The 22,072-nt window shown below is 37.9% G+C and overlaps 1 protein-coding gene across 1 annotated transcript in view; it reads left to right on the top strand.

Annotated features, from left to right (window-relative positions):
- LOC102845674 (disintegrin and metalloproteinase domain-containing protein 2-like) overlaps positions 1 to 22,072 on the top strand; it is a 210,866-nt gene that overhangs the window by 169,433 nt on the left and 19,361 nt on the right. Inside the window, exons 16-18 of the mRNA XM_006900301.1 lie at positions 3,929 to 3,986; positions 12,508 to 12,588; positions 12,916 to 13,030. Coding sequence (XP_006900363.1) covers positions 3,929 to 3,986; positions 12,508 to 12,588; positions 12,916 to 13,030 — 254 coding nt within the window. The remainder of the gene's footprint in view (positions 1 to 3,928; positions 3,987 to 12,507; positions 12,589 to 12,915; positions 13,031 to 22,072) is intronic.

Genomic DNA, 22,072 nt, shown 5'->3' on the forward strand with positions numbered 1-22,072 from the left:
ATAGCAAAATTTAACAGAACAGCAAGCAACAAATGCTGGCAAGGTTGTGGAGAAACTGGAACCCCGATTCACTGTTGGTGGGAGTGTAAAATGGTGCAACCCCTGTGGAAAGCAGTATGGCGCTTTCCCAGGAACAAACTTGTCCCAGCCTTGGGCCTTTTCCACCTGTGGGTGTGGCAAAGTATAGTACTGAAATACTGAACAGAGGCATGAAAGATGAGACTTCACCTCACATAGTTTGGGTATGTTCCCTGGAAAGGGGCATGATGCTAGGAATGGGGGAGGATCAGTGAAGGAGAGGAAGACCCTCAACCAGGTGGATTGAACCAGTGACTGCAGCAATGGGCTCTTGTATGTCAAGATGTATGAGGATGGTGTGGGATAGAAGAAGGTTCAGATCTTTTTGTTCATAGGGTTACTATGAGTTACTCTTGATGACACGTAACGACAACATATATGATTATATATTTAATACTTAAATATATATTATAATTAGTTTTGTTGTTATGTGCCATCGAGTTGCTTGTGACTCATAGCAACACTGTATAACAGCTCTATCCTGAGCCAACCTTATTGTCTCTGCCACACCTACCCCCAATTGTCCAGTCACTCAATCCATCTCATCAAGGGTCTTCCTCTCTTGCTCTTTTCTTCTGCCTTCCCAAGTATGTTGTCCCTCTCCAAGCTCTGCTCCCTTCTTGCAACATGCCCAGCATATGTCAGATGAAGCCTCAGAATCCTTGTCTCCAAGGAGCAGCCTGTTTTCACCCTCTCTTGCATGAACCTAGAAGTTTGTTCTCCTAGCAGTCCATGGTATATTCAGTACTCTTACATAATAAATATAAATGTTGTTGTATATCACTGGTCTGTCCATTTGCTGTACAGAGGTAACTCGTGGTTGATGTGATGCTAAACACTGTGACACTGATGTGTCAAATGTGATAATGGTTATGCATGGTAGGCAGTGTTTGGTGGAACTCCCCCATTAAAACAGCCTTGCAGGAGTAGCATCCACTTCCAAAATGGCTTGCCTCTGGAAACTCTACGAACTTGGAGAAATGATGAGAGTTTTAAAAGTGTTCAGGTCTTTCATTCATGGGGTAACTATGAGTTGTCCACAACTCAGTGGCACCTAGCAGCAACAACAATAACAAAAACAACAACACACACACACACATACACACATCTTATTGTTAAGTACCATTGAGTGGAGTGTGACTCATAGATAATCTGTGAACAACAGATTTGAACCCTGACCTATCCTGTACCATCTACAGCATCTCTGACACACTTGAGCCCATTACTGCAGTTATAACAATCCATTTGGTGGAAGGTCTTCCTCTCTTTAACCTGCCCTCTGCCTTTCCAAACCTTACGTCTATTGCCAAAGTATGTGAAATGAAGCGTTGTTGTCTTTTCCTCCAAGGAGCACTCTGCCTGCATCCTCTCTAAGACATTATCTGTTTGTTCTTTTGGTAGACTGTTAGATACTCAATACTCTTCTTCAACACCACACTCAAAGAGATCAATTCTTCTTCTGTCATACTTATTCATTTTCCAGCTCAGATGTATAGCAAGTGATTGAAAAGGCCACGGTCTGAAACCATATGACATCATTCAAAGTCACATCATTTCCCCTCAATAATTTGGAAAGTTTCCTGCCTGTCCTGGCTGCTGGTGCCAAGGGTGTTGATTGTGGATTCAAGTAAGATGGTGTCACTGACAGGCATGATGTTGTCTACAGTTTAGTGGTGAGAATTTTTGGTTTTTTGACCTTGAGATGCAATCCATATATATTTTTTGATCTTTATCAGCAAATGTTTCAAGTCCTCCTCACCATCAAGCAGCAGCATCTGAGTGACAATTTATTGATGAATCATCCTCTGATCTTGTGCCATATTCTTCTTTGTAGAGTCCAGGTTCTTGAATAATTTTCTCATATGGAGAGAGTGTGCCACCCTGATGCATATCTTTTTAAATTTTACACCATGTAGTATTCCTTTGCTCTTTTCACATGATATCCTCTTGGTGTAGGTACAGGTTTCACATGAACACAGTTAACTGTTCTTGCATTCCAATTCTTCTCAATGTTAGCAACAATTTGTTATGATCCACAGAGTCAAATGACTTTGCATAGTCAAAAAAGCACAAATATAGATTTTCGTGTGTTCTTTGTTTTAATTTGTGTCTGTCTGACATAAGCAATGATATCTCTGGTGCCATGACCTCATTTAACTCCAGGATAAACTTCTGGCATTTCTCTGTATACTGTTCTGTTTTTAAATGATCTTCAGAAGTATTTTGCTTGGATGTAATATTAATAATACTGTGTGATAATTTCTAAATTCTTTTGGCTCACTCTTCTTGGGTATGGGAATCAATATGGATCTGTTCTAGTCATTTGACCAAGCTGCTGTCATCTACATTTCCTGGTAAATTTCTAGGGTGCATCCATTAGTTGTAACAATTGGTATCCCATCAATTCTGTAGAGAGTTGAGCTGTTAACCCAAGGCCACACCTCTCTGGCATTGAGAATCCACCAGTGACTACATAGCAGAAAGATGGCCAATTTAAATATATTTTAATTTATATGTTGTTGTCACTGTTGTTATGTGCTATTGTATTTTCTGCAACTCAGTAACTGTATGTGCAATAGTTCTGAAGCATGCTCTATCCTGAATCTGTCTCACTGACTCTGACACACCAACCCTCATCAGCCTACTTATTGTGTCAATCCTATCAGGGATCTTCCTCTCCTGCATTGTCTTTCCACCCTTCCAAGCATGAGGTGAAGCTTCCAAGCAAGCTTCTCAAAGAACTGGCTCTTCTGGCCATATGCCAAGGAGAAACTTAGTTTCACCCTTTTCAAGACACCTGCTTGTCCTCTTGGTGGTGCATGGTATGTTCAATACTCTTTTCCAGCATAACTCAAAGGCATTGATTCTTCTTCTGTAATTCTTTTCTTAAAAAAAATTGATTATTAATTTTAATGAAAATTTACAGAGACTTTGGCTTTCCATTAATTCATTGTTGCACTTTTCTCCCCTCCCAATCCCCCCCCCCTCCCCCGCCCAGTGCTCTACCCTCTTGGAAAAGTAAAAGAAAAAGTCTTTCATTGTTTTATAATCCCTCCTCCCAGGGCCACTGCACTATGCAGCCTTCCCTCTGGACTCCCGTCATGACAAAGATACCCAACCACATATCCCTTTTAAACAGTTTTCTCCCTCATCTGTTTCAATGTAGTATACATAATTAAACACATATTTCTCAGTCTCCCCCCAACCCCAAGGTCAGTCCTGTTTTACAACAGTGGCATCATACAGTATTTGTCCTTTTTTGACTGAGATATTTCACTCAGCATAATGTCCTCCAGGGTCACCCATTTTGAATAATATTGCATGAGTTCCTTGTTTTTCAATGCAGCGTAGTATTCCATTGTGTGAATATACCACAGCTTCTCTTTCAGATCATTTGTTGATGGGCACTTGGGTTGTTTCCAGCTCCTTGCTATTGTGAACAAAGCTGCGGTAAACAAGGGAGTGTGTATTTCTGCTTGGATGTCAGTTATGGTCTCTTTGGGGTATTTTCCCAGTAGTGGAATTGCTGGGTCAAATTGTATCTCTATTTGCAACTTTTTGGGAAAACGCCATATCGCCTTCCATAGTGGTTGCATCTCTTCTGTAATTCTTAATCATTGTCCAGCTCTCTGATGCATAGCATGTAAATGCAAGTACCATGACACGAATCAGAGGCATCTTAGTCTCTAGATTTATATAATTTCTCTTTAGCACTATGGAGAGGACACTGACAGATGACTTCCCAATGCATTTCATCCTCAATCTCTTCTCCCTCTTTCATGGTGCTACCAGTAGGTCCAGTGGACACAATTTTTGTCTTCTTGATGTAGACCTTTAATTTACATTGTAGACTACAGTACATCACCTTCTACAGCAAAATGCTTCAGGTTTTTTTCTGCTTCGGGCAAGTAAGATTGTGTCATCTACATATAACAAGTTGTACATAGCATCGCTATGAGGAAAAAACAACTCCGCAGCACATAACATTGTGTGTGTGTGTGTGTGTGTGTGTGTGTGTGTATATATGTGTATATACACATACATAATTTGGACACCTTTCTCCTAGGGAGTCACTAGTGGATGCCACCCAACAGAAGGGTGTGGTCTTTGGATTCATACCTCTACTTTCCACAGATTACCAGATTTCCCTGTATTAATCTAATTTGTTAAAATATTTATAAAATATTTATTTCTCATGCTAATATTTACTGTTTTATCATTCCATATGAATACCTATGGATAGTTTTCTAGGTTATGAAATTTATAGTGATAAATATCATAATTCTAGATTATGAAATTTATAATGATGTTATGTGCTGTCGAGTCGCTTGCAACTCATAGTGTCAGTGTCCCTGTGTACAACAGCCCGAAACCCTGCTCTGTCCTGTGCCAAACTCACTGTCTCCCACAAACCTACCCAATTATCCCTGTCACTGGATCGATCCACCTCATAGAGGATCTTCCCCTCTTCCTCTGTCCCTCCACCCTACTAAGCATGATGTTCCTCTCCAAGGACTGGTCCCTCCTTGAACATGTCCAAAGTATGTCAAACAAAGCCTCCTAATCCTTTCCTCCAAGGAGCAGCCTGGTTTAACCTTCTCCAGGATGAACCTGTTTGTTTTCTTAGCAGTCCATTGTATATAGAATACTCTTCTCCAGCACCACAGCTCAAAGGCATCAGTTCTCTTTCTATCCTCTCTAGTCATTGTCCAACTCTGTGATGCATAACAAGTGATTGCAAACACCATGGCTGTATCAGGCACTCCTTAATCTCCAGAATGACACCATTTCTCTAGTGCTTTGGAGAGGTGCTAAAGTGCAAGAATATATAAACTGTACCTGACCCTGAAAAACCACTTGGCCAACTGACTGGAAGAGATCTTTGTTCCCATTCCAAAGAAGGGTGACCCAACAGAGTGTGGAAACTGTACAACAATATCATTGATTTCACATGCAAGCAAGATTCTACTGAAGATTATCCAAAAATGACTGGAACAGCACATCAGCAGAGAACTGCCAGAAGTCGAGGCTGGGTTTTGAAGGGGTCATGGTACTAGGGATAATGTAGCTGATGTTAGATGGATATTAGCTGATAGCAGGGAATACCAGAGAAATGTCTATCTGTGTTTCATTGATTATGCAAAGGCATTTGACTGCAAAGTTATTTGACTGTGTGGATCATAACACACTGTGGTTGACTCTGAGAAGAATGGGAATCCAAGAACACTTGATCATGCTAATGAGAAACCTATACTTGGACCAAGAGGCAGTCATCAGAACAGCAGGGAAACACTGCATCTTTCAAAATTGGGAAAGGTGTATACCAGGGATGTGTCCTATCCATACCTTTTCAACCTGTATGCAGAACAGATTATCCAAGAGACTGGGCTCTATGAGGAGAAGTGTGGCATCAGGATTGGTGGAAGATCTATTAATAATCTGCGTTATGCAGATGACACCAGCCTGCTTGCTGAAACAGAGGAGGACCTGATGCAATTGCTGCAGAGGGTCAAGGACTGCAGCCTCCAACATGGATTGAGGCTCAATGTTAAGGAGACAAAGATTCTTGCCACCAGACCAATTGGCAGCATCAGGATGGATGGTGAAGAGACTGAGATTGTTAACATCTTTAATTTGCTTGACTTCACAGTCAACACTCTTGGCACCAGCAGCCAGGGAATCAAAAAAATGTATTGCGATGGGAAAGTGATGGTGTCACTCTGGAGACTAAGATGCGTCTGATACAGGCTGTGGTTTTTGCAATCACTTGCTATGTGTCAGGGAGTTGGACAACGTCTAAGGGAGGACAGAAGGAGAATTGATGTCTTCGAGCTGTGGTGCTGGAGAAAATTACCGAATGTACCATGGACTGCCAAGAAAAGAAACTGATTCATCCTGGAGAGGGTTAACCCACGCTGCTCCTTGGAGGCAAGGATTCTGGGGCTTCGTGTGACATACTTTGGACATGTTGTAAGGAGGTCCTTGGAGAGGGACATCATGCTTGGGAGGGTGGAGGGACAGCATAGGAGGGGAAGACACTCTGTGAGGTGGATTGATTCAGTGACTGGGGTAATCGGAATAGGTGTGTCAGAGGCAGTGCAATTAGCACAGGATAGAGTAGGGTTTAGGGCTGTTGTACATAGGGTCGCTATGAGTAGTGAGCGACTTGACGGCACCTAACAACAACAACAACTTGACCCAAGGAGAAATATTTTCAGTCACATCATATGCATGTGAAAGTTGGACAATAAACACGGGAGACCAAAGAATAATTCTGGTGTTGTTGAAGAACATCAAATATGTTAAAAGACTGTTAAAAGAATAACCTGACCTATTTTGTAAGAAGACTCTTTGGAACACAGTGTTAATGTAGGATTATGTTAAACACCATGTACATGAATGATGCATAGTGTATACAAATTTTTATTCCAACAAATAGAAAATAAAAATAAAGTGGAAAAAATGAATATAAAAAAAATGAAGAACAAACTTGCCACTAAGAAACGCATTTCCTTTTTAGAAGGGAAACCAGTGACACTAGGTCTCACATATTTTTGGTATGTTATAAAGACCCATCCCTGGAGAAAGACACCGTATTTGAGAAAGTAGATCAGTGAAAAAGGAGATCCTTATTTGACCCAGAAGCTCTTGTTCAAATGGAGCAAAGATTTAAAGTCAGGAAAAGTGTATGTCAGGGATGTATCCTTTCTCCATACCTATATGGAGCCAATCTATATGCTGAGCAAATAGTTCATCAGTCTGGACTCTATGAAGAAGAAAGAGCATCAGGATCTGAGGAAGACTCATCAACCACCTCCAGTACACAGATGATATAACATTGCTCACTGAACATGAGGAGGAGTTGAAATGTTTGCTGCAAAAGATGAAGGATTATAGCTTTCAATATGGATTACATCTCAACATCAGAAACATAAAATCCTCACAACTGGGTCAATAGGCACCATTGTTATAGATGGAGAAAGGATTGATTTTGTCAATGATTTCACCTTGCTTAGATCAACATTCAACAACCTTGGTACCAGCTGTCAGAATAGGAGACATATTTCATTGGGCAAGTCTGCTACCAGGGATCTCTCTAAAATACTGAAGAACAATGATGTCAGTATGAAAATTAAAGAGTACCTGGATCATTTCATGGTTGTTTCAATTGCTAACTACACTTCTGAGAGCTGGACAGTGAGTACAGATGATAAAAAACCTGATGCCTTTGAGTTGTGGTATTGTATGGAATCCATGGGCTACCAAAAGAACAAACAGTTATGTCTTGGAAAAAGTTAACTGAGAGTACTCCTTGAATGGAAGGAGTTTCATCTCTCATACTTGGGGCATGTAGCTAGGAGAAGCTATTCCTTGGAAAGGAATGCTTGAAAATGTGGAGGGTCAGCATAAGAGAGAAAGACCGTCGGGCTCAAGTGTGTCAGAGATGATAAGGATGTCACAGAACAGGTCTTTTGTTCATAGAGTTGCTTGTTGGTCATGAGTCAGTCATACTTGACACTACAGTACCTAAGAACAACAACTGAGGAAATTGATACAGTGACTACAGCAAAAGGCTTGAAAGAATTGTAAATATAGGATGGGATCATTGTACACAGGATCCACTTACTCAGCTTCAGCTAACAACAACGATATAATAAATTCATATACAACACGGCTCTTGCAATGCAACAGATTTCAAATTAATTTAACTGACAGTTCTGGAGTTAAAATTTAAAATCTTTCTATTCCAACACAAATTATATTACTACATTTATTTAAAAACAAAGGGAAACACAAACTTTAGTTAACAAGGGAGCAAAATAAACTCTGTGTGTGTGTGTGTGTATGAATAGCTAAGAAACAAACTATAATTTATTTGTAACCGAGTATAAATGAAACCTAAACATATGTTCAAGTGCTAATGTGAATATTTAGAATCTATTATTTTTGTTTCAAATAAGCATTTCCATACATACTGTATTAGAGCCTCTCTTTGTTGCTGCCCACCTAGAACTTTAGCAAATGGAAGAACCCAAAATAATTTTTTTAAAAATTACTTTAAATTGCCACACAAAAGTATAGTCATGTTTACATTTTTGTAATACATGTGTTTTCATTAACCTTGATTTTCAAAATCACATATTTGATGTCTGAGGAATGTTGTTTTCAATTTCTGCGATTTTGCTAAACAGTAAAAAGTATGAGATATTATTTAGAAACTTGCACAGGAAACAAATTTTAAAGATGATGCAGCCTAGGGCAAGGATTTAATCTGTTTTTCATATGGCCACCATTAGTCATAGCTGACTCAAAGACACCTAACAACAACAACATCATTAGTATCACACCCAAGTAAAATATTACTGAAAAGAATTCCCCAATAATTAGTTAGGGAACTTCCAGAAATTTAACCTGGATTCAGAAAAGAACTTAAATCAAGAAATACCATCACTGGCATCAGATGGATCTTGGTTGAAAGCAGTTTACTTGTGTTTTATTGACACTGTCAAGAATTATGTGGCTCAGAACAAATCATACATAACATTGTGAATAATAGGAATTCTAAACACTTTCTATTGGTTCACAAACTGTACACAGATAAATATACACTTGTTCAAACACAACAAAGAGATGCTGCATATTTTAAAATTAGAAAAGATGTGTATCAGTACTGTATCATTTCACAGTAGCTCTTCAATTTGTATGCTGAGAAAATGATTTGCAAAACTGAATTATATCAATTCTGCATCGATTTTGGAAGATAATTCATTAACAGTCTCCAATATACACTGTCTTTCTTGTATAAAACAAAGAAACCTTGAAGTACTTACTGACAAAGTATCAGTAATAAAGATTATGTTATTATTATTATGTTCAGTACAGTTGGAAACAACTCATAGCTGACCCTCCAGTGAGTTTTCAGAGGCAGCAAATCACACAGGAGGAAATTGCCAGTTCTTTCATGGAGCAGCTGTTGGATTCAAACTGTGTGCCTTTGTGATGACAATATAGTTTCTTACAACTATAATTTTGCATATTACCCCTCAACAAATGAAAACGAAAATTCTCACCACTGGACCAATAAAGAAAATCATAATAAAGGGCAGAAAAAAATGTACTTTGTCAAGGATTTAATTTTACTCTGATCCACAATCAACCCCCACAAAAGCAGCAGTCAAGGAACCAAAGAATATATCAATCAAATCTGCAAAAGAACGCTATACTGTCATATTTTTTCAGTGAAAGTTGGACAATGGATAATGAAGACGAAAAAGGAATTAATGCCTTAAAATATTTTGTCAAGAGCATTAAAAGGAATATATGATTAGGTATTAAATTCATGACAACAGTCCGGAATAAGAGCTGCATAGTAAAGTGGACTGTGGGGGAGGTGCAGGGGGAGATTGCACAACAATGTAAGAATTTTTTTTTTCAAAGAGAAAAATTAATTGGGGTGGGGTGGGCAAAGAGGAAAATGCAGCAATGAATGAAGGGAAGTCCAAGTTCCCTATAAATTTTCATTAAATCTCAAGTAAAAAAAATATACCATGAACCATCAAAGGAACAAACAGATAACACTACAAAGAAGCACAGCTAGAATGCCCTTATTAGAAAAGGTGTGTAGAATTAGTCACACATACCTTGAGCATAGTTTAGGAGGGGCCAGTTTTTGCTGAAAGACAGTTTGATTGATACAATGGCTATAACAAACGGGCTAAAGCACAGTAGATACTAAAAGGATAATGCAAGACTGAGCAATGCTTTGTATATGGAGTCACAGAGTTGGAGCACATTTGATGACAATTGACAAGAAGAACATAATACTATTTTGTTAAAAGACTCAAAATTAAGTCATATTATTGCCATGAAGGCAGGACTGACTCATGACTGACCCTCTACCAAGTTTTAGAGTCTTTAAATCACATATTGTTTTTGTTGTTTTTGTTGTTGTTGTTGTTTTTGGGTGCTGTCGAGGTGAGTACAGTCTATAGCGACCCTATGACCAACATATCTGAACCCTGTCTTTTCTTGCGCTACCCTCATGATTTCTGAAGCACTTTAGCCCATTGCAGCAGTCACTGTGTTAATACATCTGGTTGAAGGTCTTCCTCTCCCTCAACAGAGATTACTCATCTTTCTCTTAAGGAGCAGCCCAGACATTCAAACCAGTTACTTTTAGGTTTGAAGCAAAACTCCTTACTCATTACTTACCACCACAGTGCCCTGATATGTCATTATTAGTCATTTTTTATTTCTCTATAATAAGAAATATTGTGGAATTCATAGGAGTCAAAATGACTATCTGTATCATTGGAGAAACTCAGCATTTAAAACCAAGCCAGGTGCTGACTGTGGAACAGCCCTTAAGTTTTCATGTGCAAGTTCAAATTGATGGTTGAAGAAAACTAAAAATGTCTATAAGAACCAGAATATGATCTTCAGGCTATCTCACCCGGATTTAAAAGTCATCTTAAAAAAAGAATAGAAGCATTGAACACCAGTGATCAAATACCAGATGAGTTGTGGGATGACATCAATCATGAAAAAAGCAAAAGGTTTTTTACAAAAACAAAATAAACAAAAATCCAAAATAGATATCAGAAGAGACTCTGAATATTGCACTTGAGCAATAAAAAAGCCAAAACAAAGGGGACAAATGCTGAAAAGAAAGAAATGAACAAATTTCAAAGCGCAGCTTGAGAAAACAAAGCAAAATATATTGAAATGTACAGAGATAATTGGAAAATAAAAAGAGAAGAACTTGCTCAACATTTCATAAACTAAAAGAACTAAAAAACAAATTCAAGCTTTGAGTTGAATTTGTAAATATGCTCTGGGGAAAATCATGAATGATCCAGGAAACATCAAAAGAAAGGTGCATTTAATTGTTAGAAGCTCCAATTCTTCAATTTTATCCTCTCCAGTTTATGCATTTCTGGCTGTATTTAGCAGTTCTCTTTGTACCATAGACTACTAGGCCGTTGAAATATGGTCCCAGTTAGTCTCATGAATTTTATGGTTTTGAGCTTTACTTCCAGGTCTCTGACCCACCTTGAGTTGATTAGAGTAGAGTAGAGGCATCAATTCAAAGGCATCAATTCTCTTTATATCCTCCCTAGTCATTGTCCAATTCTCTGATGCATAACAAGTGATTGCAAAGACTATGGCCTGTATCAGATGCACCTTAGTCTCCAGAGAGACACCATTGCTCTTCAGTACTCTGGAGAGGTCCCTAACAGCAGACTTTCCCATCACAATATATTTTTTTTTATTTCCTGGCTGCTGGTGCCAAGAGTGTTTGACTGTGAAGCCAAGCAAACTAAAGCTGTGAACAATCTCAATCTCTTCCCCATGCATCCTGATGCTGCCAATTGGTCCAGTGGTGAGAATCTTTGTCTTCTTGACATTGAGCCTCAATCCATGTTGAAGGCTGCAGTCCTTGACCCTCTGCAGCAAGTGCTTCAGGTCCTCCTCAGTTTCAGCAAACAGGGTTGTGTCATCTGCATAACGCAGATTGTTGACGCATCTTCCACCAATCCTGATGCCGCATTTCTCCTCATAGAGCCCAGCCTCCTGGATAATCTGTTCTGCAGACAGGTTGAAAAGGTATGGAGATAGGACACATCCCTGATGGATGCCCTTCCCAATTTTGAACGATGCAGTGTTTCCCTGCTCTGTTCTGACAACTGCCTCCTGGTCCAAGTATAGGTTTTGCATTAGCACAATGAAGTGTTCTGGTATTCCCATTCTTCTCAGAGTCAGCCACAGTTTGTTAAGATCCACACAGTCAAATGCCTTTGCGTAGTCAATGAAACACAGATAGACATTCCTCTGGTACTCCCTGCTTTCAGCTAAGATCCATCTAACATTAGCTATAATATCCTTAGTACCACGACCCCTTCTAAACCCAGTCTGGACTTCTGGCAGTTCTCTGTAGATGTGTTGATCCAGTCGATTTTTAATAATCTTCAGTAGAATCTTGCTTGCATGTGAAATCAATGATATTGTTCTGTAGTTTTCACACTCTGTTGGTTCACCCTTCTTTGGAATGGGAACAAATATAGATCTCTTCCAGTCAGTTGGCCAAGTGGTTGTTCTCCAGGTTTCTTGGCACAGGCTAGAGCAGGGTTTAGGGCTCTTGTACATAGGGTTGCTATGAGTTGCTAGCGACTCGATGGCACATAACAACAACAATAACTCACATTATACATAGGGAATAGGTGTTTTCTGTTTTCTATGCTCCTGCATACCTGAATTTTCATATAATGTTGAAAAATTCTACTAATACACATTAATACTACTACACATTAATCCTTTATTGTTAGTATATTATTTAATATCTTTGATGTCCATGTAGAATGAAATCCATGTAATTAGATAGGGAATTCCAATGACATCTCAGTTAATTTCTTCTGATTAATTTCTCAGGTTTGCAAGGATAAGCAATGTGTTGATATGAGTTACTTGAATTATGACTGCGACAAAAAGAAACATTGCAATGATCGAGGTGTAAGTACCAGTGCTATGAAATGAAACTAAAAGTTATGTATTCTATGAGGTGGATTGATTCAGTGACTGGGCTAATCGGGATGGGAGTGCCAGAGATAGTGCAATTGGCACAGGACAGAAAAGAGTTTAGAGCTGTTGTACATAGGGTCGCTATGAGTCACAAGCGACTCGACGGCACATAACAACAACAACAAACATATATATATGTGTGTGTATGAGTGTGTGTGTGTGTGTGTGTATATATATATATATATATATATATATATATATATATGTATATAAAATTGCAGTTACTTCTCTTCTGAGGTCATATTTTTCTGGTTTCAGGTATGCAATAATAAAAAACATTGCCATTGTAACCCTGGCTATTTACCTCCAGATTGCAGCACTCAAGATATGTCATCACTTGGTGGGAGTTTGGAAAGTGGAAATTTCCACATTAGTAAGTGTTAATAATAAATTGAAAATACACTTAAATATTAATGTATTGAATTTAATAATTCTGTCAAATTGTATTTAGAGTCTGTGAGGACATGAAAAGCTGTTTATGACCATTTATTTGCTATTTCACTTCCAGAGACTTGTTGTTAAGTACCCTCGAGTCAAGTATGTCCCACTGTGACCCAATAAAGAACCGAGCTGAACATTGTCCTATTCTGTGCCATTCTCAGCATCTCTGACACACTCAAGCCCATTGCCACATTCACCATATAAAAACATGTGGTTGAGGATCTTCCTCTCTTTCACTGTCTCTCCACCTTCCCAAGCCTGATGTCCCTCTCCAAGGAATAACCTCTCCTAGCAATATAAGTATATGAGACAGCACTTCGCCATCTTTGTCTTTAAGGAACGCTCTGGTTGCACCTTCTTGATGACAAATCCGTTCTTTTGGAAAATCATGAAATCATCAGCACTCTCCCCCAAAACCACAGTTCAAAGGTGTGAATTCTTCTCTCACTCTTATTCATTGTCCAGCTTCTAGATAAATAGAAGGTGATTGAAAAGACCTGAATCAGGCCCACCTTATTCCTCAAATTTGCATCATTACTCCTCTGTAATTTTAAGAAGTCCCTTACTAAAGACTTTCCCAGTCCATTATGTCACCTGATCTCCTCACTCCTGGTACCAAATGTATTGATTTTGGATCCAAGTAAAATAAAATTATTGACTATCTCAATCTTTTCTCCATCTATCATGATGTTGCCTATCAGTCCAGTGGTGAGAATTTTTTTTCATGACATTGAGATTCAATCGATATTGAAGGCTGCAGTGTTCAGCCTTCTTCAACAAGTGCTTTAAGTCTTTCTCACTTTCAGCAAGCAAGGTTGTGTTATCCATATAACAAAGGTTATTGATGAGTCTTATTTTAATCCTGATGCTACATTTTTCTTCATAGAGTAGCATACATTATTATATTTACCATTATTTTCTTAATAAGATATGTCACTCAAAGCACAAGCAGAGAAATATAAAATATTACTTGTACATCAAAACCCTGCTGCTAGATTTGTTTGGATTTTTTTACTTTTTTACTGTTAGGTGCTTCAAGTACAGTATGACTCTTGGTGATGTTGTGAACAACAGATCTGTCCTATCCTACACCATCCTCATTGTATCTGACATACTTGAGCTGATTTTTACAGTCTTTGGGTCAATCCATTTCATAGAGAATTTTCCTTTACTCACTGACCTCCACTTTTTCAAGTATTATGTCTCTTTCCAAGGAATTGTGCCTTCTAACAACTTGCCCAAAATATGTTAGACAAAGCTTTGTCCTTTTGGCCTCTAGGAAGAACTCTGGTTCCACTTTCTCCCAGCCATATTTTTATACTTTTGGAGTCCACCGAATATTCAGAAGTCTTCTCTAACACCACAAATTAAAGGCATGAATTCTTCTTCTGTAATCTTTATTCGTTGTCTAGCTCTCAAATGTACAGCAAGTGATTTAAAAGATGATGGCCTAGATCACTTGCACCTTAGTCTTTAAACTGACTTTATTGCTCCTTGGTGCTTTGGACAGATCTCTGATGACAGACTTTCCCAATGCAACTTAACTTTTATTTTTTGACTGCTGGTGCTAGGGCTATTGACTGTGTATCCAAGTAAGATGAAGTGGTTGACCATTTCAGTCTTTTCTCCATCTATCATGATGTTCTCTATTAGCCCAATGGTGAGCATTTTGTCTTCTTGTAATCCATATTAAAGGCTGTACTCTGATTTTTTTAAAGCAAATGTTTAAAGATCCCCATCACTTTCAGCAAATATGGTTGTGTCATGTGCATACTGTGAGTTTATGAGTCTTCCTCCTATCCTGATACCACACTTGTCTTCATAGAGTCCTGCTCCTTGAACACAGATTGATAGGTATGGAGAAAGGATATAGCCCTGACACACACCTTTCTCCATTTTAAACCATGCAGTTGTTGTTAGATATCAGTGAGTTAATCATGACTCATAGAGACCCTGTGAACCTTGCCATATATTGTGTCTTCCTCACCATCTCTAATTATTCTAACCCACTGTTATAGTCATTGTGTCAATCCATCACATTGGAAGTTTCCCTTTCTCTGACCCTCCATCCTTTCTAACATGATGGTTTTTTTCCAGGGACATTATGCCCAAAGTATGTAAGACAAAATTTTACCATCCTTTCTTCTAAGGAGCACTGTTTTTATACTTCCTCTCAGACAGGTTTGCTTGCCCTTTAATAAGTCCTTGGGATAATTAGTACTCTTCTTTAATACCACAATTCAAGAAAATTGATTTGTCTTTATTGTATTATCCATTGTCCACTTTTTACACATATAGGAAGCAAATAAAAAGACTATGTTTTGTATCCAGCACACCTTAATGTTTAAACTAACATCCTTTTTCCTTTAATACTCTGGAGAGGTCCTAGACAGCAAATTTTCCCAATTCACACATCTTTTAATTTCTTGACTGATGCTATCATATTGACTGCAGATTCAAATAGAATTGTTGACAACTTCAAGTTTTCTTCATGATATCTGTCATGATATTAGCTGTTGGTACAGTGGAGAAGATTTTTTGTTTTCTTCGTGTTGAGGTGTAATACATACTAAAGACTTTTGGTATTCTGCAGCAAGCACTTCAAGATTTCTTCATTTTTCTATAAGTGAGTTTATGTCATCTACATAATGTAATTTGTTGATGTCTTCCTTCTTCCTCCAGTTTTTCTGCCACATAGTTTCTAATGTAGTCTAGCTCTCCAATTGATTAGATATGGAGAAAGGATACAACCCCGATTCATACTTTTCCTGATTTAAACTATGCAGTATTCCCTTGTTCTATCGGAACACCAATTGTTGATCTATGTACAGGTTTGGGGGATATATGTTTGTTTTTGTTGTCTTAATTGTGCATTTCAAAGTTTGATTTTGAGAAGAGGGTACCAATGTCTCTGAAGGGATGAGGACTCTGTGTCACAGAAATAGGGAGACCCTGGAGTAGGGATGATGAAGCCCTTTCTATCCTTGACCAGGGCAGGAAGCATTACTGTCTGGCTCAGACCACAGAGGAGGACATCTCTGACTCTAGGAGTTTCTGACATGTGGTGAGCACTCTTAACTGGGTATCAGGAACACTAATCTGTCCAATCTTTCTAGACGGCAATATGTTGCAAAATATATGCAGTCCAGAATCTTTTATACAGACAGCTCCACTCCAGGAATTTATTCTGATGAAATAGTAGAATAAAAGCTTCCCTCTCCTCCAGTAGTATTTGTTAGTTGCTATTAAATAGACTCTGACTCATGATAACAAGTCTCTACTTATTGTCAGTAGTCCTCAAGCAAGATATTATTTAGTTTCTACCTTGGTAGGTTTTAGTTGGTTTTAGAAAATCTTTATCCTCTTGTTAATAATTTCTGGTTTTATGGCATTGTGGTCTTGAGAAGATACTTTGTATTATTTCAGTGTTTTTAATTTTGTTGAGGCTTGCTTTGTTTCATACTAAATTGTGTATTCTGGAGAATGTACTTGGTGCACTTAAGAAGAAAGTAAACTGATGTTTGGTTGTGCAGAGTACTCTGTGTATATTTGTAAAGACGAGTTGGATGAGTGCTCTGGTGGTTTCTTCCTAGTTGACAAGTCCTCTGTTGAGTGTCATGTTGACAGTTTCCTATTGTGTTTTTATCTATTTCTTTCTTCAAGTCTATTAATCTTTGTTTTATATACATTTTGTAGGTCTGTCTGCTTATGAATAAATATTAACTAAGATTATGCCCTCTTGTTCTTTTGTGCCTTTGATTATTTTATATTGACCTTCCTGTTTTTTTTATGGTGGTTTTTATCCTGAAGTCTGTTTTATCAGAGTTTATTATTGCCACTCCTGCTTTTTTGTGGGTGTTATTTGCTAGGTATATGTTTTTCCGCCCTTTGATTTTTAGTCTATCTTTTTATCATTTGTTAGGTATGTTTCCTGTAGGCTACATGTTGATGGGCTTTGGAATTTTTAGCCATTTTACTACTCTTTTAACTGGTGCATTTAAGCCATTCACATTAAACTGGCAGACTAAGCTTTATCATTGTCTTTTGTTGCATTTTTTTTGTTGTTTGTTTGTTTTATTTTTGTCATGGCTAATTACACAGATGACACAACTCTGCTTGCTGAAACTGAGGAGGACCTGAAGCACTGCTACAGAGGGTCAAGGACAGCAGGCTCCAATATGGATTGAGGCTCAATGTCAAGAAGACAAAGATTCTCACCACTGGGCCAACCAGCAGCACCAGGATTCATGGGGAAGAGATTGAGATCGTTCACAGCTTCAGTTTGCTTGGCTCCACAGTTAATACTCTCAGCACCAGCAGCCAGGAAATTAGAAGACATATTGCCATGGGAAAGTCTGCTGTTAGGGACCTCTCCAAAGTACTGAAGAGCAATGGTGTCTCTTTGGAAACTAATGTGTGTCTGATACAGGCCATGGTCTTTGCTACCACTTGTTATGCATCAGAGAGTTGGACAATGACTAAGGAGGATAGAAGGAAAATTGATGACTTTGAGCTGTGGTGCTGGAGAAGAGTATTGAGAATACCATGGACTGCTAGGAAAACAAACAGATTCATCCCGGAAAGGGTCAAACCAGGCTGCTCCTTGGAGGAAAGGATTCTAAGGCTCCGTCTGACATACTTTGGACATGTTGCATGTTGGACACGTCCTTGGAGAGGGACATCATGCTTGGTAGGGTGGAGAGACAGTGCAGAAGGGAAAAGCCCCCAATGAGGTGGATTGGTTCATTGGTTGGGGTAATTGGGATGGGTGTGTCAGAGTCAGTGTGATTGGTACAGGACAGAGCAGAGTTTAGGGCTGTTGTACATAGGGTCGCTATGAGTCACAAGTGTCTCGACGGCACACCACCACCACCACCACAACAACAACAACAACAACTATTTTCCATCCACTTTCTTTTGGTTTCTCTGTGTGATGGCCTTCCGTTAGTATCTATTGTAAAGTTTGTCTTGCTCTCATGAATTCCTTAAGTTGCTATTTTTCTGCAGATGACCTAATTTATTCTTCATATTTGGTAAACAGTTTTGTTGGTTAGGGGATCCTTTGCTGGCAGTTGGAAAATTTTACAATGGTATATCTTGATGTTTTTATTTTGGGATCTAATGTGTTTGGAGTTCCTGAGTATCTTGAGTGTGTATTTCCTCATTTTTCATGATAACTGGAACGTTTTCTTCTAGTACCTCTTCTACAGTGTTCTCTGTACTCTTTGCTCAGCTCCTGTTCTGGATGTTCAGTCATATTTATGTTGTTTTGTTTGACAGATCCTGTATAATTCTTACTTTTTCTTCATTTTCCTTCCATCTTCTCTTTTTTCTACTAGGAAGTTCACGTTGAGGTTCTTGTGTTCTGTCTAATTCTCTTTTCCATCTCTTCTATTTGTCTTTTTTGTCCCTTTAAACTGTTGAAAGTTTCTGCAATATTTATCTTGATAATCTAGATTGTATTTTCATGCTTTACTTTCCCCCTCCCCAGTACTATGGGGATTGTACTTTCTCTGTCTTATAATACTTTTTAAAATTCTTATTACTTTTTTTTCTCACATAACAACCACAACTTTGATAGAACAATGTATAAGTTAGAAGCATGAAACTTTATAAAGTTAGCAAAAAGGAAATAGCCTATGATACCATCACTCGGGTCAAGAAATAGACCATTAATTTCACCCCACTGGAGCATATTTCATACTCTCCTCCAATTATTTTCTCTTACAGATTCTTCAAAGCACCTACTACCCTAATTTCTGGGTTTTATTTTCTTTCCTATTTTTTATTAATTTTGATGAAATGTTAGAGGCTTTGGATTTCCATTCATTCATTATTGCACACTTCCCTTCCCGCTCCCACCTCCCCCCAGTTCGCTTATCTCTTCTAAAAATAAGAAAAAATTCTTTCATTGTCACTCTCCCTGCTGAGTCCACTCCACTATGCAGTTTTTATTCTGGACTCTTATTATGACAATAATAGCTAATCATATATCCCTTTTAGACAGTTTGCTCCCTCATCTGTTTCAATGCATTATGCAGTATTTATCCCCTCTTTTCCTAGTTTCCCCCAACCCCGATATCAGTCCCACTTTACAACAGTGGGGTTATGCAGTATTTGTCCTTTTGTGATTGAGATATTTCACTCAGCATAACGTCCTCCAGGGTCACCCATTTTGTATAATAATTCATGAGTTCCTTGTTTTTCAATGCAGCATAGTATTTCACTGTGTGACTATACCACATCTGCTCTATCCATTAATTTGTTGATGGCACTTAAGTTGTCTCCAATTCTTTGCTTTTGTGAACAAAGCCACAGTAAACATGGGTGTGCAGATATCTACTTCGGGGGAAGTTATGGTTTCTTTAGGATATAGTCCCAGTAGTGGAATTGCTGGGTCAAATGGTATTTCTATTCCAACTTTTTGAGAAAGTGCTATACTGCCTTCCATAGTGGTTGCAACATTTTACACTCCCACCAACAGTGAATAAGGGTTCCAGTTTCTCCACAACCTCACCAGCATTTGTTGTTTGATGTTCTGTTAAATTTTGCTATTCTTACTGTGGTCAGATGATATCTCATAGTTGTTTTGTTTTCCTTCTCTCTTAGAGCTAGGGACTTTGAACATTTCTTCATGTGTTTGTTCACCAACTGAATGTCTTCTTTGTTGAAGTGTCTATTCGTATCCCGTGCCCATTTTTCAATTGGGCTGTTTACTTTTATCTTGTTGTGGTGCTCGAGTATTTTATAAATTCTAGACATAAGTCCCTTATCTGACACGTCATTACCAAATAATTTCCCCCCCAGTCTGTGGCTTCCCTTTTTACCCTGTTGGAGAAGTTTTTGGATGTGCATAGGGATTTGATTCTTAGAAGGTCCGATTCATTTATTTTATCCTCTCCTACTTGTAAATTTTCAGGATGCTTGGAAGACTGTTTATGTTGTGCATTAGGGCTTTTAGAGTTCTTCCAAGTTTTCTCTAAGGAAGTTTAGAGTCCTTGGTTTTAGTTCTAGGTCCATTATCCACTTTGAGTTGGTTTTTGTGTATGGAGTGAAGTGTGGATCTTTCTTGAGTCTTCTGCAGAGAGTTTTCCAATTTCGCCAACAAAATTTGTTAAAAAGGCTGTCATTTCTCCACTTAACTGATTTCATCTCCTTGTCAAAAATCAGTTGACAATAAGTATATGAACTGATTTCTGCTATTCCATTGATCTGTGTGTCTGTCATTGTACCAGTACCAAGGGGTCTTGACCACCAAAGCAGTGTAGTTGGATTTGAAATAAGGGAATGAGATGTCTCCTACCTTGTTTCTCTTTTTAAGGAGTGCTTTGCTTATTTGCTTATTTCCATTCCAAATGAATTTGGAGGTTGCCTTTTCCGTATCATTGAATATTCGAATTGATATTTGTATTGGGATTCCATTGAATGTGTAAATTGCCTTTGGTAGCATAGTCATTTTCACAATACTTAGTCTTCCTATTCAAGAGCAAGGTATATTCTTCAATTTCTCCAGGTCTCTTTGTGTTTCTTATAGTAATGTTTTGCAATTTTCTTTGAATAGATCCTTTGGGTTCAATTTACTACCAAGAATTTAATTTTGTGATTAGAAATTGTGAAGGGTATTGCATTTCTTAACTCCAGTTCTGTATTCTCTTTGTCACTGTAGAGAAATCCAGTTGATTTTTGTATATTGGTCTTGTATCCTGCCACTTTGCAATTCAGCAAAGCTGAGATTTTCTAACTATACTATCATATCATCTGCATAGAGAGATAATTTTACCTTCTTTGCCAATTTGGATACCTCTAATTTCCTTCTTTGTTTTATTGCTATCACTAAGATTTCTAATACAGTATTGAATAGGAAAGGTGATAGTGGACATCCTTGTCTAGTTCCTGTTCTCAAAGGGGCTGCCTTTAATCTCTTTCCATTGAGAACAATGTTGGCTCTTGTACTTGTATATCTGAGATATATATATATATAATTTTTTTTTTAAGGAATTCCCCTCTAATCCTATTCTGTTGAGTATTTTAATCAGCAATGGGCATTGTATTTTGTCAATGGCCTTTTCTGCATCAATTGATAGAACCATGCGGTTCTTGTTCTTTGCTTTGTTAATGTGATGAGTGACATTGATTGTTTTTGTGATTGATGTTTAACGATCCATGCATGCCTATTATGAATCTCATTTAATCATGGTGAATTTTTTTTTGGGTATCGTTGGATTGCATTGGCCAGGATTATATTCAGGATTTTTGCATCTATGTTCATGAGAGATACTGGGCTATAGTTTTCTATTTTGGTGGTGTCTTTACCTGGCTTTGGTATCAAGTATATGCTTGCTTCATAGAATGACTCTGGGAAACTTTCATCTTTTTCTATTCTCTGAAAGAGTTTATGTAACATTGGTGACAGTTCTTCTCTGAAGTTTGATAAAATTCACTTACAAAACCATCTGGTTTAGGGCTTTTTTGGCTGGAAGTTGTTTTATTACCTTTTCAACTTCTTTTTTTCTGTGATGGGTCTGTTTAGGTCTTCAATTTCAGTTGGTTTCAGTATAGGTAGGTTGCGAATGTCTAAGTATTTGTCCATTTTCTGTAGTCATATATTTGAGTATAATTATTCATAATATTCCAATGTTAACCCTTTTTATTTTTGTTGGTTCTGTTGTGATATTACCCATTTCATCTTTTATTCAGGTTATTTGTGTCCTTTCCTTCTTTTTCTTAGTTTTGCTAGTGGTTTGTAAATATTATTGACCTTTTCAAAGAACCAACTCTTAGTTTTGTTGATTATTTCAGTTGTTTTTGTTTCCTATTTGATTTATTTCTGATCAAATTTTTAGAATTTAATTTTTTTAAGTGGGTGTCAAATTTTCTTGCTGTTCTCAGAAAAGCAAAACCTAAGAGAGTTTGTAAAAACAAGACCAGCACTGCAGGAGAAACTCAGAGATGTCCTTCTTACAGATATACCACA

Source organism: Elephantulus edwardii, unplaced genomic scaffold, assembly GCF_000299155.1.
Source record: "Elephantulus edwardii isolate Elephantulus edwardi_28Jun2011 unplaced genomic scaffold, EleEdw1.0 scaffold00279, whole genome shotgun sequence".
NCBI classification, from domain to species: Eukaryota; Metazoa; Chordata; class Mammalia; order Macroscelidea; family Macroscelididae; genus Elephantulus; species Elephantulus edwardii.